This window comes from Canis lupus, chromosome 6, assembly GCF_003254725.2.
Source record: "Canis lupus dingo isolate Sandy chromosome 6, ASM325472v2, whole genome shotgun sequence".
Lineage (NCBI taxonomy): Eukaryota > Metazoa > Chordata > Mammalia > Carnivora > Canidae > Canis > Canis lupus.
Genome location: NC_064248.1, coordinates 40,717,137 through 40,739,941, shown reverse-complemented (window position 1 = coordinate 40,739,941; position 22,805 = coordinate 40,717,137). Strand labels below are relative to the sequence as shown.

The 22,805-nt window shown below is 39.5% G+C and overlaps 1 protein-coding gene and 1 long non-coding RNA gene across 24 annotated transcripts; one reads left to right on the top strand and one right to left on the bottom strand.

The window, feature by feature from the left end:
* Positions 1-372: 372 nt before the first annotated feature.
* Positions 373-22,722, bottom strand: DRAM2 (DNA damage regulated autophagy modulator 2). 23 transcript variants are annotated; one of them, XM_049110984.1, is made up of 12 exons: positions 22,584-22,657; positions 21,122-21,156; positions 20,456-20,579; positions 19,345-19,414; positions 16,825-16,910; positions 15,641-15,785; positions 11,898-11,965; positions 10,099-10,238; positions 3,183-3,360; positions 2,610-2,692; positions 1,279-1,371; positions 373-739 (listed from the first exon to the last, which is right to left on the bottom strand). In XM_049110984.1, exons 6-12 carry the CDS (start codon positions 15,769-15,771, stop codon positions 632-634), a joined length of 801 nt encoding a protein of 266 aa, XP_048966941.1. In that variant the 5' UTR covers positions 15,772-15,785; positions 16,825-16,910; positions 19,345-19,414; positions 20,456-20,579; positions 21,122-21,156; positions 22,584-22,657; the 3' UTR covers positions 373-631. The 23 variants fall into 23 exon arrangements, with proteins under 23 accessions (XP_048966941.1, XP_025273044.1, XP_025273042.1 ...); XM_025417259.3 differs by lacking the exon at positions 21,122-21,156 and having other exon boundaries at positions 20,456-20,576; positions 22,584-22,722; XM_025417257.3 differs by lacking the exon at positions 21,122-21,156 and having other exon boundaries at positions 22,584-22,716.
* Positions 2,628-13,425, top strand: LOC112640670 (uncharacterized). The gene is made up of 3 exons (XR_003124143.3): positions 2,628-2,729; positions 12,674-12,735; positions 13,290-13,425. It is a non-coding gene; the product is annotated as an uncharacterized LOC112640670 (long non-coding RNA).
* Positions 22,723-22,805: the final 83 nt, after the last annotated feature.

The window sequence follows — 22,805 nt, the reverse complement described above, 5'->3', positions numbered from 1 at the left end:
CTTGGTACAGTATTGGGCTTTGGGGCAGGAATCAAATCCATACCTGCAGAATCACTTGGGCAAATCTTAAGTACTGAAAGCACTTCCATGAATTCAGGTCTGCTCCCTTTAATAAGTGGATTCCAGAAGAAAAAATTGTATAGACTTTAAGAAATGTATTGAAATGGTAAAACTATTACTTCAAAACCTAATTCTAAAGGAGCTGCTGAGCAACGCTGATGATCTGGGATCCTGGAAAATGTCTTATAAAAGTGCTTCCCAAAAAACATAGTTTACAATGCTTTAGAAAATATGAAAGGCTAGATTTTGTAGACTGCTTGGTACATTTCTTGCTGCTTCTCTTTAAATAAAGTAGGAAAAAAGTCTACAATGTTGTAGTCCTTTGCCTTTATTTTCTGGGATTAAAAAAAAAAGTATGGGCATATATGTTTTTACATGGTCTTCTTGAAGATAGCCTTGAAAGTAACTTATCAAATGGCTTTGTTTATATTTCTTGATTATCAGTATTCATCAGTATCACTGTCAACCTTGATTAACTGGTTAAAAATGTCGGAGCAGAATAAGGAACTTTCATGAACATATCCCCAATCCCTGAGAATCATAATCATCACAGATATATTTCATTCCTTCATCATAAATCTCTAGAAAGTAGCCGTGTTCGTTCATTGTTAACCGGGCAAGGAGCAGTGTCATAGAGGGTTAATCCATGTAAATTGGCTTCCACACGTAAAGAAATTTTCTGTAACAGAAAAGAAAATTATATATAGATGTTTATTCCTTAAAGGCATCTTCAATATCCTCGACATCACATCTTAAATATGTTCTGAAGAATATTTTTGGGATTGGAAATGTAAATCAATTCTAATAAGTAACAAGATTGAGATAGATGTCGTACTGCCAAAGGTGTCATCTATAGTACCAACAGTTAGGAAAACCAAGCTTTTCTACTCAGAAGTTCTTCGTTTTTCTTTGTTTTTTAAAAGGAATCAGTGAAACTAAATGTTGAGGTTGGCCTATGTAAACATAGGCAGAGTTGATGAAAATTTGTAAAAAAAGTTTTGCAAATTTACTTGCTTTACAATCCTCTTTTCAAGGCTGAACACCTTACTAATGATACACTACTTCCCCAAACCAGAAATGATTTACCTGAGAAGCTCCTCTTCTGGCATTGCTGCCTGTGTAATTAATTTCCAAAAAGGTTGGAGACTTGCCTATAGCAATTTCTTTTATCCCACCTGAGGGAAGTTTGACTGTATATCTAATGCTGTGTTTTCTTACCTGAAAATCACGGATGTAAGTCAGGAAAAAACCAAAGAAGGAGAATGACATAGACCATTCTGCTGCAGTGGTGATCATGTGAAGCACGTAACCCTTGAGGGACAATGGAAAAAAAGAAGAGTTCTGTGAAATTTCATTTGAATGAAGAAGAATTTCTGTCAAATAAAAAACCCATAAAACCTATAAAACAATCTGCCTTCTGAAAATCAAAGGCCATAGGTAAACATTAAGGACATATTAATCTACTATGGCCTTTTGTCAAAAATGTACCCATGTGAATTTATTAATTGTAATAAACATGCCATACTAATTAAAGATGTTAATTAAAGGGGTAGGTACAGAATATATTGATAACATAGAACCCTCTGTACTATTTTCACAATTTTTCTGTAAATATGAAACTGTTTAAAATAAGGTTTGTTTAAAAATTTAATTCTATTTATACTTAACATTTAATTTCATAACTGAACTTTCTAGAAAACAAAACAACCTTTAATTTATTAAATATATCTCAAGAATTAAAGACAGACATTAGGAAAGTCCTTCTAAATGATCTAGCTATTGTAACTTCAAATAGAGCAAATAAAATTTCCATCTGAAGAACGAAGAACAGGAGAACTTCTACTCTATAATTGGAAAGTTACTGCCTTTCCCACAGCCATAAGATTCATTAAATGACACTAAAAATGTTTAAGTAAAAAATGTTCATGATAAACTTAGTTTTAGAGCATTAAATAATACATGGATTATGACTGAGAGAATCTAGTAAATTATTTCATTCTTTCATTCTCACAAACATGCCCTTATCCAAGGCTAATTCTTTTAAAATAATTCATAATGAAATGCCACTGAGAGGTTTGTGAAAACAGATGAACTTAATTTTATCACCTATTTAGTATATGCTCCTCCTCCTTTTCCCCTCAGGATCAAAGAAGTTATCTCTATTCAGATATCCACTATATCGGTGTCCAAATGCAGAGTCCATAATAATAAACTTCTGGATAATAATTCAGAAAATAAGTATTCTAATAATAAAAGATCTCAGTTGGGTATGTTATACATTACATCCATATTTAGGGGAGCCAATTTCTGAGAAAACTCTTTGCCATCACAATTTTCTTCGTGTCTTGAAAATGTTCACTGTTCAAACTTGACAGAAGAATACAGGTGGTTCAACATAAACTCGATCATACATAGAAAATAATCCTAATTTAACAAAATGATTATTCTACTGAAAAAAGCCTTTTGTGATGACATGAAAAATACATCAAAATCAACCAAAATAGTCATCTTAAATATAAAACTAAGTTTTATAGATTCCAAGTTCTTACTTTGTCCTCAGGATTCCAATGGAGTTTCTGTACTATATCTGTGCCAAAATTCCCACTGTACAAAAGTGATGAGCAAGTCAGCACTATAAAAAAAGTCAAGGAGAATCTCAGAGAAGACCTGTAAGTTTAAATTAGATTTAAAATAAAAATAACTTTAAAGGTCCACAAAGATTACTAATACGTTTGTTTCCAAGGTCCAAACCTATTTCCTTAAAGGTCGGATATTATACAGCTGTAGTGAAATTAAAAATGGGCCTGGAGGATTACTATGAAATGGTTTGCACAGTCATTCCCACTGTGCTGTCAATTGGCAGTACTACCCTAAAATTCTTCTACATAATTGTTCTCAGGGAGGGCATTAACCCATCCTTCATATCTCTGAAATGAGTACGATCAGGCTAAATGTTATCTTTGTTCCTAGCTCAATTAACGAGGTCCTATGTAGAATTTGAATTTCATATTTCAAGTCCTCTAATTTAGGGTCACTAACCGAAGAATCTCACCCATAAGGTGTCAACAGCGTTCACAGTCAATTCCCTTCCAAGTGTAGCCACATTTTACAGCAAAGGATACTGCTTAATGCACTTACTCCACACCAGATAACCACCAGTAGTCTGATCCAGAAGACTTGTTTGCCATGTATTTTGGGCTGCATTTGGTAGGAAAGGATGGTCTGAACGAACATATATAACGAGCCCATACCAAAGGTGAGCACAGCTCCACATACATGTACAATGAAAAAGGCTGTTTTCTGAGAGGTAAAAAGAAGAAATAAGTAAATAACAGAAACTCAAAACACATTGCCAACACAATATTTAAAAGCACAAGCCAGTGATTTCAAGAGGACACTCACTGAATGGAAAAAAAGCACTATGCATCCTACAGATTATTTCCTGAAGCAATTCTTAGAGTACTCCATATAAGCCAGATTACCAAATTGTTCATGTCACTACTGAAAATGACAGTAATTATTCATTTACACATTGAATAATCTGTTTATTTCGGTGCCTCTTCTGTGTCAAGCACTGTTCTAAGTACTCAGATGTATTAGTGAACAAAACAGACAAAAATCTGGCCCTCAGAGTTTACATTCAAATGAAGAAGCACAAACAATAACTAACAAACTTTAGAAATAAATAGAGTCCATCATATGTTAGATGGTAATAAGGTCTATAGAAAAAGAATAGTACACGGCAAAGGAGGATCAGGATGGTTAGGAAGCTGGAGGGAACGAGTTTCAACTTAAATCTAATTTAATGTAAATATAATTAAAGGCTCAAAAAATTAAAACATTCATTCCCTCTTGGCTCTCATTGATTGGTTTTGATAAATTATACAGGGGATTACCATAAATTCTCATTTTTTTCTTCTTTGCCTCACTCTTATCAATATCCATTTACATTTTATTTTTTACCACATATACCCTCTGCTTAAAAGTGACAACAGTAGCTCTCCAAAAATTCTACAAATATTTTCAGTTGAACCACTCTAGTTTTTGAAGCTGATGCAGCCTGTATCTCATTTGGTTGAGAATTCACTGTATAGCACCTGGCACAGAGTGTATGATGGGGTAACGAGGGGAGAGGTTAGGGTTTGGGTCCCTTCTTTTACAATTGGCTGTGCTAATTCACAAACACAGAGCCCAGATTTTTTTTTAATTGAAGCTTTATAAGAAGTTTTTGGTGTAAAGAAGCAAAAGATAACAATGTTTTTGCCAAGGCCATTGGTTTTCTTTTTGAAAGAAAGGGATGCTTTGATTCAGTTTGGGGTGTTATAACTGGCAATAAGTTATGACTGCTGGGAAGGGAAAAAAATGCACACTTTACCACTTTGGGTAACAAAGAAAGAAAATTCAGCACCTGTAAAACATAAAATGAAATTATCTTCTTATCTTCTTATGGGAATTTATCTACATATATGGATAAAGGCTGGAAAATATAGGCAAAAACAAAATTAACTATTTTAGGGCTACAAGCAGGAATATGGGTGAATTTTTCCCCTTAAAAATATTCTCATATATACTGATGAAGCTAAATACAGAGTAGCCTGATCGATGCCCACCTGTGATCAGTACACAGTCCCAACAAAATCCCGTGAATTAAAAAGTAAAAATAAAGAACAGAGAGCACTTACTTCTATATTTTTATAATTAAAATAAACGCATTTAAAACTGGTCTTAACTGGCAGTACTACTGCTTGTATATTCAATTTTATCATTTTAGAGACAAGGAAAACAGCAAAAGATCTTGAAATAGGCCAGAGAGTATTCTTTCAGTGGAATGTTAGAGCCTCTGGGACTGGTTCTATACAAATGGGAGTTTGATTTGCCTTTCATCGAGCTATTTTTCACAGAAAATTTCTGTAATGATAGAAGTTATGTGCAGAGACAGAAGTTAACATATTGAAAACTTGGGCAGCCCAAGTGGCTCAGCGGTTTAGCGCCGCCTTAAGCCCAGGGTGTGATCCTGGAGACCCGGGACTGAGTGCCACGCTGGGCTCCCTGCATGGAGCCTGCTTCTCCCTCTGCCTGTGTTTCTGTCTCTCTCTCTCTCTCTGTCTCTCTCTCTTGAATAAATAAAAGTAAAAAAATAAAATAAAAACATTATTAAAAAAATATCGAAAACTGATAATGTGAATAATCCATGTCTATATAAATGCAAATTGCGTCCTTTTAAATGTTATTATCACTCTGTGAATAATGACCAGTTTTGCATCATAAATTTATTTTAGCATTCCTTATCTGACTACAAATGTGTGGTACCTTGACTTCTCTTTTGGGCTGATTTGTAATACCTACCATTTCCCTCATTAATTAAGAAGTTAAATACAATCTTTGACACATGTACAAAAGTCATTATTTTATCCTCTTTAAAAATATCTCCTTTAGGGATCCCTGGGTGGCGCAGCGGTTTGGCGCCTGCCTTTGGCCCAGGGCGCGATTCTGGAGACCCGGGATCGAATCCCACGTCGGGCTTCCGATGCATGGAGCCCGCTTCTCTCTCTGCCTGTGTCTCTGCCCCTCTCTCTCTCTCTGTGACTATCATGAATAAATAAATAAAATCTTTAAAAAGAAAAAAAAAAAATATCTCCTTTAGGGTATTATGCTGAGTGAAGTAAGTCAATTGGAGAAGGACAAACATTATATGTTCTCATTCATTTGGGGAATATAAATAATAGTGAAAGGGAATATAGGGGAAGGGAGAAGAAATGTGTGGGAAATATCAGAAAGGGAGACAGAACATAAAGACTCTTAACTCTGGGAAACGAACTAGGGGTGGTGGAAGGGGAGGAGGGCGGGGGGTGGGGGTGAGTGGGTGACGGGCACTGAGGGGGACACTTGACGGGATGAGCACTGGGTGTTATTCTGTATGTTGGTAAATTGAACACCAATAAAAATTATTTTATTAAAAAAATCTCCTTTAACAAAACAAAGACAACCTGATTCTTTGACAAACACAAGAAAAATCATAGAGATATGTGTGGTCAGGAGCAAATGTCTGATAAAGAACTTATAAATTATATATTGAGTGGTCTGTAATTTTTACCTAAAAGCAGTAGATGAAACTTCAGGTACTAAATTTCTGCTTACTTATCCTCTATCCAAAGTCTTCTTGAAGATAAATTTTATAGGAAGAAAGAATGGTTTGTGACAAGAGAGGCACATATTATAGTTATGTTGCCATGAGCCATGCAATAACAAGGATTACTGGTAGCCATCAGAAACTAGAAAAGAGGCATGGAATAGGTTTTTCCCTGTGTCCCCAAAAGGGACACATCCCTACTAACATCTTGGTTTCAGATTTCTGGCCTTCTGAACTTTGAGAGAACAAATTTCCATTATTATAAGACAATTTATGGCATTTTGTTATGGTAGCCCTAAAAATTAATGCAGATTTCTGCTTATTTAACCCTTCCAAGTTTCCTCCAGGATAAATTTTCTAGGAAGGGAAAAATTCCTCTAAGTAGGCACCGAGGACACTTACCATGTGTTTGTTTTGCTGAATGCTATTATATACGGTTGTTTTCAAAGAAATTAAATTTGTATTTTTTAAGTCAGAGTTTTTCTAACCTCATTAGGTCTCTTTAAGCATAGACAACCACAGTAATAGCAAGAGAATTTTTATTCATCCTGCTTAGTCTCTTTGGCTTCTTTAATAAGTTACTAAGCAATGAGAACATGTTTGAAGTAGTATGTTAGGTGCTGAATATAAAATGGTGAACAAAACCACTGTACTTATAACTAATGGAGAAATAGATCAACTAAGAACTTTAAAAACCATAGATATAAAATTAGTAAGTGCTATGAAGAATTTGTTTCCAGAGGCTTAGAGAACACAAAGAGAACTCAAATTATATAGGAACAAGTCTATTCACAGAGAAGACCTCCCTGAGAAAGTAGTTTGTGTAGAGATCTTGAAGACATCTAGATATATTTAGGTTTGGGGTTGTGAAATGTCCAACAAAAGAAACATGTGAAATGGAGTGACATAAACTTGTCTTATTTAAGGAACAAAGAAACTCTGGTGCTATGTACAGGGGAGGACATTAAGTGGGGGAATGATGGGGACACCTGGGTGGCTCAGGGGTTGAGTGTCTGCCTTTGGCTCAGGGGTCTGGGATTGAGTCCCACATTGGGATCCTTCCGGGGAGCCTGCTTCTCCCTCTGCCTATGTCTCTGCTTCTCTGTCTCTCATGAATAAAGAAATAATTTCTTTCAAAAAAAAAAAAAAGAGGAGGAATGATGCAGAACAAGGCTGGAAAAGTAGATCATGCAGCTAGATCATGCAAGACCTTTGAATTAATTAAGGAGCTTGGTAGTTTATCAAATTCCTTTTTCTCTCTTATTACATCTTTTCTTTTTTTTTAAATTTTTATTTATTTATGATAGTCACACACACAGAGAGAGAGAGAGGCAGAGACATAGGCAGAGGGAGAAGCAGGCTCCATGCACCCGGAGCCCGACATGGGATTCGATCCTGGGTCTCCAGGATCGCGCCCTGGGCTAAAGGCAGGTGCTAAACCGCTGTGCCACCCAGGGATCCCTCTTATTACATCTTTTCATGGAACTTTGGAGCTATAGAGCTTTAAGCAGGGGTACAGGGAAACAGAGTGAGATGTATATATAATTCCAAAAGAGTATACTGGCTGCAGTATTAAATGAAAGGGATGTAAGAGTGAACACAAAGGAAGTATTTAGGAGGCTATCGCAGTAGCCCAGGTGTGAGATAATGAAGTCTGAACTGGTTGAGAAGGAGACGGTAGGGAGAGAAGCAGAGATGGAAATGGAGAGAAGCAGATATCTTCAAGAAATGTTTAAGAGGTAAAATCAACAAGTCGCTACTTTATTTTTTTTAATAAATTAATTTTTTATTGGTGTTCAATTTACCAACATACAGAATAACACCCAGTGCTCATCCCGTCAAGTGCCCCCTTCAGTGCCCGTCACCCATTCACCCGCACCCCCCGCCCTCCTCCCCTTCCACCACCCCTAGTTCATTTCCCAGAGTTAGGAGTCTTTATGTTCTGTCTCCCTTTCTGATATTTCCCACACATTTCTTCTCCCTTCCCTTATATTCCCTTTCACTATTATTTATATTCCCCAAATGAATGAGAACATACACTGTTTGTCCTTCGCTACTTTAAAACACAGTGCTAGATTCTCTTCCAAGTCAAACTCTAGAACTAGAGTTAGTTTCTGCAAGAGATAAGTGGGAAGAGGAGGGAACAATGCACTCACCACTTAAAACAGGCAGTAAAAGTTTACATGAGAAAGGAAGGAAGAACAGGAGGTGCTGTTACAGAGTCTGCTTATAAACAGGGCCCAGCAATCAAGCCATCAGTGAAGGATGTAGAGGAAATTCAAAAGGTCCAAAGTTGCATGAAAAGATATGATCAAGAGAGTAAAAGAAATTTGATTCAAAATTACAAAGCCCAGGACCCCTGTGGTGAAGGTGAATTAGAATGAAAGCTGAAAGGAAAACAGTAAAAAAAAAAAAAAAAAAAAAAAGTATATAAACTGTTTTTGTAGGTGAATGCAAAAAAGGTAGAAAGAAGGGGGCATGAGTAGCCCAGGAACTGCCATTGGAATTCACTGGACTGTATAAACAAATACCAGTTACTAATAGGGGTAGCATCTTAAGTATGGAGGTCACTTTGGGATTCATTTTTAACATACAGTGATGAGAGATACTGTTAAATTGATAAAGGGACAACTAAAACAAAGAATCACCAGCCATATACTAAAAATTCCCCAAAACATATTTTTAACACTAAGCTTTAGAAATTGATGAGTGAAGGCAGGACCCTATTTGGGTCAAAGACAGCTAACCACCAAAAATTTTGTGTCCCTTCTATAGTACACAGTTACCCCTAAGAACTGATGCTCAGTAAGACTTCATTTCCCAGCCCCTCTTGTGTCTAGCTAATAAATGTTAATAGAATGAAGTGAGTCACTGCCACGTCAAGGTTGTTAAGAAGGAGGTGTGATTTCTGCATGTTCTCTTTAACTGTTTCAACTGGCTAGATGCAGAAGATAATAAGGACTTAAGGAATGGGAGAGCTCAAAGATGGACAGTGTCTGAGCCTTAAATCATTGTGGAAGAAAAGCCATCAGCCAAAAATACGTGCAGTGGATGCATGAATGTGCCTCTATATGTGTATCTGCAGGAGTGTGTATAAATAATTATTAGATGTCTAAATAGGTTATCAAATGTCTAAACTGAAACTTTGAAGACTGCAAAGATATTAATCAAAAAACACCCATATGCCCAGGATACAACTGTTATTACCAAAGACTCATCTGAAAGAATGTCAATAGAAAGGTATGTGAAGAGTTTGCAAATATTTGTGAAGGTTGACCTGCTACTTTAAGAATTCCCTAAGAAAAACCCGGAAAAGCTCCATATCCTCTCTCTACTCCTGCATAAGAGGGGCTCAGAACCTAGAGATAAAGGTGATCAATGGGAATATCTAAACAAGAATGTAAAATAGGTAAATGCGTGTAACTTATTAGGTATAGTTTTTCCCCAAATATCTTTAAGTAATCACTACACCTAATATGGTGCTCGAACTCACACCCTGGAGATCAAGAGTCACATGCTCTACCAAACGAACCAGCCAGGCGACCCCTAGCCACATATTTTTTTAAAGTTTAAATTTATAATTGTGTCACTTATAATTTATACCAATTCTCTCTGGTCTTGGAGTAATCTCCAAATAAGTAGTAATGAAGAGTCTAATAAATAGAGGCCTGTGAATCCTTAAAAGGTCGGAATAATTTATAGGTGTTCAGGAGCTTACCGAAAATGCAGTTTTCTCATTGCATGTGTAATGATCTCAAAGATGGCCAAATCATTTAAAGGCAGGGGACTCTACTTTGCTAAGGCAAAAAAACAGTGACAGTGTGTAACTGAATGTTTCAGGTTTCCTTTTTAACATGTATGAATTTATGAACCTCAGGAAAATGCCTGTGCTGGGTTAAAACACAAACCTGGAAATTTGCCACAACAGAAAGTCCAAAACAACTCAGTAATCCAAGTACAAGGCCAGCCTTGTTTAATTTGATGATATGAGTCTCTTCAGGACTCAGAGCTTGAACTTGCTTGTAACGAACATAAATGGTAGCAATGCCTGGGAAGAGATAACCCAAAAGACAACAAAGTAATAAGTAACCAGGGAATAAAGTTGCCAATAAAGAGTTAACAAAGGTCACATAATATGAATCTTCCTTTCAAAGTTGGTTTGAAAGAAGAGAAAAAAAAACAACAGGAACAGCTGTTGACTTTAAGAACATTTAAGGTTGCATTTTGGAACTAGTAATATCTCTGGCCTCTTGTGGGCCTCACATTTATAAATATTTAGGATAAAATTTAAGAGGTAAGTTTGATGCTTTTGGAAAATCTCTAATGATAAACTTTATAGAAAACAAAATATTCTATATGATTAGCATTAAAGTCTAAAGTAATTGGTGTTAAATATGGGGAAAAAAAACAGACAAAAAAAAAAAAAACCCAAAACACCAAAATATGATTTATTTGCCCCACTCTCATTTAGTTTTATTTCAAATTATTACAACAGGGCTGAATCAGATATAGCAGTCAATTACACAGAAAACAAAAAAAAAAAACACTCACTTTACCATCCTTGTTAGTCAAGGAAGGGGCAAATCAAATTTTCCATTGCAAAAACATTGCCAAAGAACTTAAAAGTATAGAAAATAAAACATATATGCTTTTGTAGACATATTTTTGAAAACTTTAGTCATAAGATAAACTTCTATGCACTGAATCATTCATTTCCTTAACTTCAATTTTTGACCCAAGCAGATAATAAATATATGAAGAATGCAAATATTTAAAACAATCATGATTGCTGGAAAAATATTTTAGTAAATTATTAATAAAAGTTTGATTCAAAAAATAAATAATGAACAAGAATGCAAAATAGAGTAGAATTTCATTCCTTTGGTGACAGAACAGTTTTCAAAAACCAAAACATGGGGTAGCCCCGGTGGCGCAGCGGTTTAGTGCTGCCTGCAGCCCCGGGTGTGATCTTGGGGGCCGGGATAGAGTCCCGCGTCGGGCTCCCTGCATGGAGCCTGCTTCTCTCTCTGCCTGTGTCTCTGCCTCTCTTTCGCTCTCTCTGAATAAATAAATAAATAAATCTTAAACAAACAAACAAACAAACAAACAAACAAAAAACCATGGGGGATCCCTGGGTGGCTCAGCAGTTTAGCGCCTGCCTTCAGCCCAGGGTGTGATCCTGGAGTCCCGAGATCAAGTCCCATGTCAGGCTCCCTGCATGGAGACTGTTTCTCCCTCTGCCTATGTCTCTGCGCCTCTCTCTCTCTGTGTCTCTCTTGAATAAATAAATAAAATCTTTAAAATTAAAACAAAACAAAACAAAACATGGTTCCAATGCTACTCTGAAAACTTCTAAATTATTTACCCTAAATGAATTTAGTTGGTGTTAGTTGTGGTCAGTTGGTTTATAGCTTTTTGTCCTCTACAGGGTCATGTGAAATCCACTTCACGTCTCAAGAAATATTTGGTTACACCTTACAACTTCTATTTGGAAAATAGCCTCATAGATATTTTTTAAAGATTTATTTCTATAATTTAGCATTTCTAGCAATTGCTTTTCTTTTAAAAGAAACATCTGTGATTAAAATTTAGTGATAACATTCCCTCAGGTATAACCAGAAAGTAAAACAAGTCACGCAAGTGTTTAAAGAAGGAAAGGCCAATTTCACTATTAATTTTGATTTTTAAAACAATTTGCATTACTTACACAGAACTGCAGCAATATTTAACATTGCCCCAAACAAGCATTTTTCTGGAGCTACTGTACCAGTGTCACTGAAAGAAAAAAAAAGAAGGTGTGTGGATTTCTCATACTAGACATACATGTGTATTTTTCCTAAGGAATAAGAAATAACAGGGGTTATTTCAAATCCTGTATCTTTTCATGTATTTGTAAGTTTAATTCATATAATTTTATGAGAACATGACAGTTTGAGCTCACAGTGCTTACCTTGTTTACTTTTTTCTCCTATCAGTTGAAATTATTTCTTTTTCACATAACAGAAATCAATAGAAATTGATTTTAAAAAATAAAATGTTTTTTGTTTTTTACCCTATGCTGGGAACGTTAGGGCTCTGTTACTGATTTCCATCAGTTGGACAGGTATGTTCAACTGTCTCACCTGAATGTTCCCTAAACCAGGTCCTTTCACAACTCTGCTTTTGTCATCTGTTGTTAACCCTGTCTATAATTCCATTAATACCTACTCATTTCCTGTTAATTAAAAAAAAAAACTTATCAAGTACCTACTGTGTGCCCAACAGCATTTTAGGGACAGGAATATAGTAGTTAGTAAATGAGATAAATCTCTTGCCCTCCTGGAGCTTCCATGCAAGACCAATTTTTCCTCCCCCCCCCCCCCCCCATAGCCTTGGCCAACTCCTCTAGCAAAATGAGGACTCACAGAGCATCTGTCCAGACTTCTGTTGAAATCACTTATCAAAATGTATTGGAATGCATTGACTTACATGTTTGTGTTTCAGGGCAGCATGGAAAACACAAATTCGGATCATCAGCCCACCCACCATTTACTGAGGAACCTTGGGTACTCTTTTCTTTTTTTTTGGGGGGGGGTACTCTTTCATCTCTCTATGACTATTGTTTATCTGCAAAATGAGGCTATTAATTCCCTCCCAGCCTCATCAGCTCAACATGAGGTAACAAAACTGACAATACAGGTGAAGATCTAGCACAGCAGCAGACACAGGGGAGACACCCATTAGATGTTAGTTTCTTTCCCTTCCCTCAAACTAGTAAAGATAAAAAAGATAAAGTCTTTGGCCATGAATTGAAGTACTAGAGGAAAGAGATAATAAAGATCTCAACTAAAGCGATGTAATGAGAATAGAAAAGAGATGGAAAGTCATGTCTGGTAAGGAATCAATAAGGTCTGGTGAACATTTGGGTTAGGTTTAGGAAAAGTAAAGTAACACATATAAATTCTAAGGATTGCTCCTTCAGACTCTAAGATGTATCTTTAGAAACAGAAGATTTTGTTACACTGATCATCTTCAGGGAGTGGAGATTATGGTTTTGTTGTTTGTTTCCTCAACCTATCAAATTTTCAAGAATAATGTAAATATATATTCTTCTAATCAGAAAAAATTTTCAGATTTCCTAAAATTTGACTACCTGTATTTCAAGAGACACTAGAGTTTCCAAATATCCCATAAGGAAATAAAAGCACGCATTTCCGAGATGGCTAAGTGTGTTCCTGCCTCGGCTCTGGAACAGACCGATACAAACTGGCCTACAAGTGAAAAGAGCCAAGTCCATCACCTCATCAGCACAGCACTCCAACTCAGTGGTCATCAAACTATTTGAATACCTGCCATCAAAAAAAAAAATTCTGATTATGTAACTTCAAAATATATGTATTTATTATATAAGTTTAAATATTGAAATTAAAAAATATACATAGAGATTCTAATAATTTGTTCTCGTGCCCTAATACTCATCTTGTGCATTCTCCCTAGGCATCCGCTACTTAAACCAACTAAGAGAACACCCGAGGCACACTTGCACTGAAATTGTCTTTGGAGTGAAATTTACATTTGGTTATGTCTTTTGGGACTATTAACAAACCTTTTAGATGAGGTCTATGAGCTGAAAAGAACTTTGCAAAGCATCTAGTCTAACTTAATCATTCTGCAGATGAAGGAAATGAGCGAGAAGTAAAATTAAGTAGTTCTGAGTTTAAATGTATGAGAATGTTGAAAAAGATCCCAGGGTAATAATAATAAGGTCAGTAGCAGAAAAATAAAAGGGCAGGAGAGGGACGGAGAAGGAAGTGTCTACAGTACTATAAGAAAATCACATGCAGTACCATCAGAGAACTGAAACTCTGAAAAAGAACCCAAAGGCCTCTTAAATGATTAAAAGCACTTTAAAGTGAAAGCAGACAAGTTCTCAAAGGGGAAAGAAAAATGCTGAAAGACACTCCAGAATAACAGATGTATGGTCTCTAAAAAGTTACTAAAGAATGAACTGGTTCCCTAAGCTACATGTTCCTCTAGCAAAGTGGTAATCAGTGGTGATTATTCACCATATTATTCCTAGAATTGGAACCTTAAATTCTAAAGTATCTTTGGTTTTTGTACATATTCCCAAAGTGTACCAAATTTGTTGATATCCTTTGCTCCATACCATACCATTGTGGGAACAAATGTAAATGGTAACATTTGATCTTTTCTCAATATTCTAAAAAGATAAATTTATAGCCTCTTGGTTTATCATCTTTTAAAAGTTCATTATTTTCTGTGTTGGAGAGGTTATTTTTCAGAATGTAAACAAATAAATAAATGAAACAACTTATAACAACAGAACAAACTAAGGAAGGAAATCAACCAAACCATTAATTACCTCTGGATGGGAAGGAACTGGAGATGGGTTGAAACAGACTTTCATTTTTTACTTTTATAATCAGTTTTAGTTACTTTTATAATTGTTTAAAATTTGTTAGGGTAAGTATATACTGTCTTTAAAATTGGAAAAAAAAGAGTTACAAACATAGCACAAGCAACTGAGTACCCATACTTCCATCATTATTAGTTTTGAAATTTCAAAAATATTACTGATAAATTTTGATAATTTGTCAGAAAGATCTAGATAATATGTCATAAAGATTAAGAGTAGAGTCTCTAGAGTCAAATTGCCCAGACAAACTGCATTTTGGTTCCATCACTCACTAAGTCATGTGGCCCGCTCTCAAAATAATAATTCTTACTTCAAAGGGTAGTTGTAAGGTTTCAAGTATTCCTCACCTGAAGAATGCTTAGAACATTATTTTGTGCAAAGTAGATCGAAAAATAGTTGTCATTATCATTATCTTATAATACTATTACTGTTGTTTGCAGCATTTTTTGAATAATTCCACTTCAATCTTTTTAAATCTTAGTTTGCTGACATACATATATGTACATCATTATTTTCCAATGTAGTTTTCAATAATTTGCCAGTTGCATATAATACCTAGCACTCATCACATCATGGGCCCTCCTTAAAGCTTGTCACCCAGTTACCCCATCCGCCCACTGAGTAACCCTCAGTTTGTTTCCCAGAGTTAAGAGTCTCTCATGGTTTGTCTTTCACTCTGATTTTTCCCCACTCAGTTTCCCCTCCTTCCCTTATGGTCCTCTGCACTATTTCTTACATTCTGCATATGAGTGAGACCATATTCACTTTTATCTTCTGAGACAACCTCAAATACTTATTTAGAAGACAAGGCCCTTAAAGTGTCATAATTCACTAAGTGAATCTTACCCCTGTTTTTACCCCACCTTCCTCTATCACATGGAAAGAGCCAAATGTAACTTCCTCTTTATATTCTTTTTTGGTGTAATGGTAAAAAAAAATCTGAATTTTAAAATGTTAACATGCAATGTTTGCTTCGATGTTAAAATGTGAATGATACATAAACAGCCTCCTATGAAAGAATATGTTTCACTGACCTGATATAAGGCAAAGCAGGGTCAACATGGTGAAGTATTATGGCCGTAATGTATGAAAATATGAAAGCAGCAGCTGTCCAAATTACTAGGGCAGAAGGGAGGAAACTGAGACCTTGCTGAAACCACCACATCTCAAACAGGTCTTCTGAGGTGGAAAAAACAAATTAGAGATTATTCACAAGTATTTAATCTCCTACTTTAGCCATCCACTCCCACAATCTTTTATACTCATCACCATGAGCTGTTCCACTTCTGAAATCATCCCCCACACCATCTACTAACACCTGGTTGCTTTCAATTTCTCAGTAAATGGAACCAAGCTTCACCCACTGCCATACCCAGAAATATTTTTTCTCCTCCAGCTTTACACACATAATCTAGTAGTTAGTACTGTTTATTCAACCTCCTAAATTTCCTTCAAATCTACCCCTTCTGTCCATCTCCATTACCACTACTCTACCTAAAACATCATCTTTTCTTCTCCAGATTATTATTATAATCTCCCAAATGGTCCTTTTCTAGTGTGGACCACAACCCATCTAGACTCCACCCTAAAACCAGGGTGATCCTTCTAATTCTGAAATACCAATCTGACCACCTATTCTCCTACAGAGAATCTTTCAGGGCCTCCCTGTGCCCTTATAAATTGTCTTTCCTCCTTAACTCAGTCTATAAGGTCTTTGCATCGTCTGATCTCTACTCACTTTTTGGTAATTCATCTCTGGCTACTTCTCCGTTCCCAATTCCATGCTCTAGCTCTCATCTTCATCACCATTAACAAAAGCAAACACAGAGTCTATTCTCTGTCAGCACGTGCTAAGCGCCTTAAATACACGATCTCATTTACTTCTCACAATAGAGTTACAGAGGTTAAGAGAACTGTCCAAAGTCACAGGACTTGGTAGAGACAGAATTCAAACTCAGGCAGTCCTGTTCCAACACCAATCACTATGCTATACTGCTATATATGTTCAAATGTGTCAAGCTCTCTTGTACACTCGCAGACCTTCATGCATACTGCTGTCTGGGTAACAGACACCATGCTATCACCCTCCAGCCCCTCTACCACCTATTAACTCCTATATATTTTCAAATACCGACTCTTCTGGCTTCAGCTGAGTATCCCTACTTTGTTTCCAAGAGCACCCTTTACTTCCTCGATCAGGGCATTCATCTCACTTAACTGTTGCTTGTTTGCTTGGTTTTATCTTCCTCACGAAACTAGGTTCTGACAGAGCAGGAACCAGCTGTTTTGTTATATTTCTAGCTCCTAATATAAGAGGGGAAAGAAAAAGAGCATCTAAGTATACACATATCACACATCACCACCTTCTCTCTTAAATTCCAGACTGAGGATGTTATTAAGTAACCATAAGTGAATTTGGAAACACTAATGTATCTGAATGCACTTAATTTTTAAAAATACAGAAATACCTTCAAATTTTAAGAAACTACCCCTATGCATGTGGAAATAATATCATGTTTGGAGGACTATCTTCTCATAGTTTGATGGACAGAAACTGAATATTTCCTGTGAACTTTGTAAGAACAATTTTTTTGTTGTTGTAGTCAGCCATTTTTGACTTACGCTTGTCATTTACTTTGATCATCTGACTTGTTGCTAAATATGTATATTTATTTATTTATTAAAGATTTTATTTATTTATTCATGAGAGACCCAGAGAGAGAGAGAGAGAGAGAGAGAGAGAGGGCGCTAGAGACACAGGCAGAGGGAGAAGCAGGCTCTGTGCAGGGAGCGGGATGCGGGACTTGATCCCTGGTCTCCAGGATCAAGCCCTGGGCGGAAGGCGGCACTAAACCACGGAGCCACCCAGGCGTCCCTTCATCGCATTAAACATGGCGATTCCTTGCCACATTCCTATAGTGCTTTCCCCGGTGTAAGTTCCTGGGACAATAATTCTCAATTTCTATAAATTTTTAATTACTTCTAAAATCTTTAATTCTTCTTTCTTTGAACATTATTTTAATTTGTTTTGTATAATTCTAACATAATATCCTTAGAGGAATCTACTTTCATATTGTTGATTTCACTAACCCTTGCACCTGTTTTATAGCTTTTGACTATAAACTTGTATTAGGATAATTTTAATTGGGAGTATTCTAAAAGGCTTAGTTTTAAGGGTGAATCATTCCAGGGAAGGTCTATATCTATTTTTATCAGGCACTCTGGCATATTACCAACCCGGGCCAACTTTAATTTCCTAACTTCCAGGTTTTTTTAGACCATGCAGATATGTACATTTGAACCCCAAATCTGAGTGGTCCCAGACTCTGTAGTTTCAAGTTCTCAAGGGGTAGCTTTACTCCCTGACCTGGATCTAGGTGAAAATATACACATTTCTTTGTGATCCCCCTTTGCCAGGAAGGAGATATTTTTCCTAGCCCTCCTTTCACTGAGTAGAATTTTGAGGATCCCGGCCAAATTTGGAGGAAGGTGGTTCTTCAAGGCCATGGGTTGTACAATTTCAAGTAGAAATACTCATCTTTAACTTTTACGAAAAAAATCACTCCCTGAAACACATTTATACAAACTACCATGTGAATGGTGCCTCTTGGAGTTATATACCTGGGAGGTCAAAGGGGTATGAATTCTCTTTCTACCTTGGGTGGTGAGCAAGAGGAAACCTACCACCTGTCCTTAATTGTGCTTTACTTCTGCTACCAGCCAAACAACAAGACACTCTGCTAGTTTATTACTCTGATTTCTACTCTTTCTTTGACCTTTTAGGCCTGGGGATTTCCCTTTCTGTTCTACAGGCCTGCAACGCATTTTAAAGGCTAATATAATTTAACCAGCATTTAGGTATTTTGGCAAAAGGAATTTTCAAAACATTTGTGTCCACCTCACTGCCAGAAGCATAGCCTCTTCCTCCTTTAACCATTGTTGTATGCCCACATCCTTCCTAGTCTTTAAAATCGAGCTCAAATATACCTTCTTCCACACATGACCTTCCCTAATCTCTTTGCATCTGTAAATAAGCATTCCTTCCTCTGAGAACACTTGATTTGCACATCTCTTATGACTTACTGTCTCTACAGTATGATAAATAAGGAAAAGGTCTTAAGTGGATAAAATCCTTGATGAGAGAGACTCTACTTCACTACCTATGCACAATAGAGGGCCTTGCCCATAGTAATCACTAAATATTTTCTGAATGAACAAACAGCCAAAAACAAATCCTCTTAAACCCCAAAAAGGTTCATGTTTTTTCTATTTCAGTAAACAATATTGCCATTTTCCCAGGTTATCCAGATTCTAAGACCTTAGAATAACCATAGGTCCCAAACAGTATCCTCTAGCCACACATGGCTATTTAAACTAAAATTTCAATTGGCTAAAACAAAACTTAAAAATTCAGTCATTCAGTCATACTAGCCATATGTCAAGTCCTCAAAAGCCACATGTGTCTAGTGGCTACCACTAAAGGATGGTGAACATATAGAACATTCCCATTATCATGGAAAAGTTCTATTGGTCTATGCTGAACAGCTATTACAGGGATTGCATGACAGCACAAGTAAAGAAACACATTACTGATACATAATAAGGGGTAGCTCTTAGTACTGTTAAATGGTCTAAAACAGTACATACTTCAAGGTTTATGCAAGAACTATATGTAAAATACTGTCACAGATGATCAGTAAATGGCTGTTTCTCTTTTAGACTGTAAGAGATGAATTACCTGTTTTACAAGTTCATAAAATATTGGTCTTCAAATCTCCATAAACCTGCAGCTTTTTAAATCCTGAAATCTACATACAAAGAAAATAAGAATGTTTCAAACCACATTCTTTTAAACATGGACAATTTCAAGTCAATGCACCAATATTTGTTCATGGGTAGGACACTATGCTATAGAATTGTTAATAAGCTATTTTTCTTTAGAGTCAATACTTGTGTGTTTTTTAAAATTAGTTTGAACATACAGGATTATATCAGTTTCAGGTGTACGATACAGTGATTCAACACTTCCATACAACACCTGGTGCTCATCAGGTTAAGTGTACCAGTGTGCTTTAAAATAATGTACCATCTGAAACTAAGTACTATTTTAAATCTAGGATATCAATTTTCCTACCCTTTCTCACAATAGTTGCTGATCTCAAAAAAGATAAAATAAAAGGGAAAACACTGAAATTTCCTCCTATGGAAGGAAAGACAAAAATGAGGAAAGGATAGATTAGGCAAAATAAAACATTAACTAGTCCATGTGGTGCAACGGAAAGAACACAGCTATGTGATCAGCTTTACCCAACTGCAAATCCTAGCTTTATCAAGTCCCAGCTGTATGATTTTAGAAAAGTTACTAAGCTCTGAGTTACAGTATTCTGATTTGTAAAGTAGCTATCTCAAAGGGTTTTTTCCTAGAACAGAAAAAGCATACAATATAACAATGACAGCTAAATTTACCAATTCTGTACAACCGTAACTAGCCACAGGGTTCCAGAACAACACTTAATTCTTTGCATGTATGAATCATCTGGGATTCCTATCTCCTCAGGCTTTGAGGGTTCTTATTGTTTAAACAGTTTAGGAGAGAAGCAAGGCTTGAAATGATTTACCAGTATGCTAATGACAACTGAAAATTTTAAGGGCACGGACTTGATGAGGAAAGACTCTTATGCCCATGCATTTTCATAGTTGAAAGCTGGAAGTAAGGCTGGCTAACTGCCAAGCAAACAAAGTTAAAATTTTAATGGTTAATAATTTAAGAAACCTTCGAAAATATGCAGGAATAACCTTCATATAGTAGTAAGAGTGCTTAACGAAATATTCTTGCATCTCTCACCTACCTTCCCTGCTTTCTTTGAAGATCCATGAAATCAGAACTGCAGTTACAATTCTTAAATTTCACAAATATTTGAATGGCACTGGTAATAAGAATTCCTTAATACTGTCCCCTCTACGTGGTGACTGCTAAAAAACAATAAGAAAGTAAATTCTGGATATTCCACGAGAAGAAAGCCCTAAACTCTTTATAAAAAAGCCACAGAACCATAAGGCCCAAAGAAAGCATAAGAGGAAACAGTTATTTTTCTTAAGTCTAACTTGGTCTTCTGACAAATGTGATATCCTTGTAATTGTTAATCCTAAAGAGTCTAGAAGATTAAGTAACTTTTTTTTAGTAAATTGGATCAAATGGGTTAAAATCTGATGATGTCACAAGAACTACAGAACTGCCTTTGGGGACTGTTTTATAAAATTAAAATTTGGGGGAACTGGACCAATCATTTCCCCGGTGTGTTTTCTGGTTTTCAAATGTATCCTAACGTAAAGAAAGCACAGAGTGAGGATGCAAAAGAGCAGCATTAGGCTTTCTGCCTTGGGCCCACAGACCCCTCAGTCCACGTAGATGAGCTTCAGATAAACACAAAGTCACCGCAGGTCTCAGCTTCAAATCTGCCCCCAATCCCTTTGCCAAGGAATCCGAGCCCAGCAGTGAAAACTGGAACGCGTACCTAACCGCAGTTTTTGTGGCACTGGGGCGACAGTTCTTGGTAGCCGTTTAAAACAAAACCAAGGCATTATTTGCCAAAGCCCCAGGACGCGGATTTCCGCCGGGCTCTGCCGGCGGCCAGGAAAGGATGCGGGGGGCGGAGCCTGGCCCTGCCCGCGCGGGGGCGGGGGGTGAAGAGGACGCGAAAGGGGCCGGGAGGCAGCAGGAGGGCAGGCGACGGGGAGGCGCGGAGAGCCGACCCAACCGCATCTGCCCGCCCGCCAGGTGCCCCCAGCCCGCGCCTGCCTGCCCGCCCTCCAGGTCCCCCGAGCCCACGCCTGCCTGCCCGCTCTCCAGGTCCCCCGAGCCCGCGGCTGCCCGCTCTCCAGGTCCCCCCAGCCCGCGCCTGCCCGCCCTCCAGGTGCCTCTAGCCCGCGCCTCCCCGCCCGCCAGGTCCCCCCAGCCCGCGCCTGCCCGCTCTCCAGGTCCCTCGAGCCCGCGCCTGCCCGCCCGCCAGGTGCCTCTAGCCCGCGCCTGCCCGCCCTCCAGGTGCCCCCAGCCCGCATCTGCCCGCCCGCCAGGTCCCACCAGCCCGCGCCCGCCCGCCCGCCAGGTGCCTCTAGCCCGCGCCTGCCCGCCCTCCAGGTGCCCCCAGCCCGCATCTGCCCGCCCGCCAGGTCCCCCCAGCCCGCGCCTGCCCGCCCGCCAGGTGCCTCTAGCCCGCGCCTGCCCGCTCTCCAGGTCCCCCCAGCCCGCGCCTGCCCGCCCGCCAGGTGCCCCCAACCCGCGCCTGCCTGCCCGCCCGCCAGGTGCCCCCAGCCCGCGCCTGCCCGCCCGCCAGGTGCCCCCAGCCCGCGCCTGCCCGCCCGCCAGGTGCCCCCAGCCCGCGCCTGCCCGCCCGCCAGGTCCCCCCAGCCCGCGCCTGCCCGCCCGCCAGGTGCCTCTAGCCCGCGCCTGCCCGCTCTCCAGGTCCCCCGAGCCCGCGCCGGCCCGCTCTCCAGGTGCCTCTAGCCCGCGCCTGCCCGCCCGCCAGGTGCCCCCAGCCCGCATCTGCCCGCCCGCCAGGTACCCCCAGCCCGCGCCTGCCCGCCCGCCAGGTGCCCCCAGCCCGCATCTGCCCGCCCGCCAGGTACCCCCAGCCCGTGCCTGCCCGGTCTCCAGGTCCTCCCAGCCCGCGCCTGCCCGCCTGCCAGGTCCCCCAACTCGCACCTGCCCTCCCGTCAGGTGCCCTCAGCCCGCGGCCGCCCGCCCTCTAGGTCCCTCCAGCCCGCATCTGCCCGCCCGCCAGGTCCCCCAGCCCGTCCGCGCTCCGGCCCCCAGCGGGCGCCTCTCCCGCGCTCCGCACAGTGCGGTCCCGGGAGGCAGGGCCCCCGCCACGCGCCTCACGCTGCCCGCCGGCCCCCGTGCCCCGCCCGCCCGTCCGCGGTCCTCCACCCGCACCGCCCCCGGGCGCTGAGGCCGGCCTCGCCCGCTATTCGGCCTACCTTGCTCGCCCGCCGCGCCAGTGCGGGCCGCGTCCCAAGCCCGCGGGCGGGACGGACGCGGGGTGGAGCACAGGGCGCGCTCCCGAGCGGCCGGGCCGGGGCACCACCCCCGAGGAGCGCGCTCCCCGGCGCGCTCCCCCCACCCCCACCCCCACCCCCACCCCGAGGGGCGCGCTCTCCCCCACCCCCACCCCAGGGGCGCGCTCCCCCCACCCCCACCCC

What these genes read in the sequence shown, in the direction of transcription:
- DRAM2 (XM_025417259.3), bottom strand. Translation starts at nt 15,771, where the DNA reads ATGTGGTGGTTTCAGCAAGGTCTCAGTTTCCTCCCTTCTGCCCTAGTA. An exon ending in AAATATTGCTGCAGTTCTGT is followed by an intron (nt 10,239 to 11,897) that starts GTAAGTAATGCA and finishes ATCTCTTCCCAG; the next exon opens with GCATTGCTACCATTTATGTT. An exon ending in ATTGGAATCCTGAGGACAAA is followed by an intron (nt 1,372 to 2,609) that starts GTAAGAACTTGG and finishes TTGTCCCTCAAG; the next exon opens with GGTTACGTGCTTCACATGAT.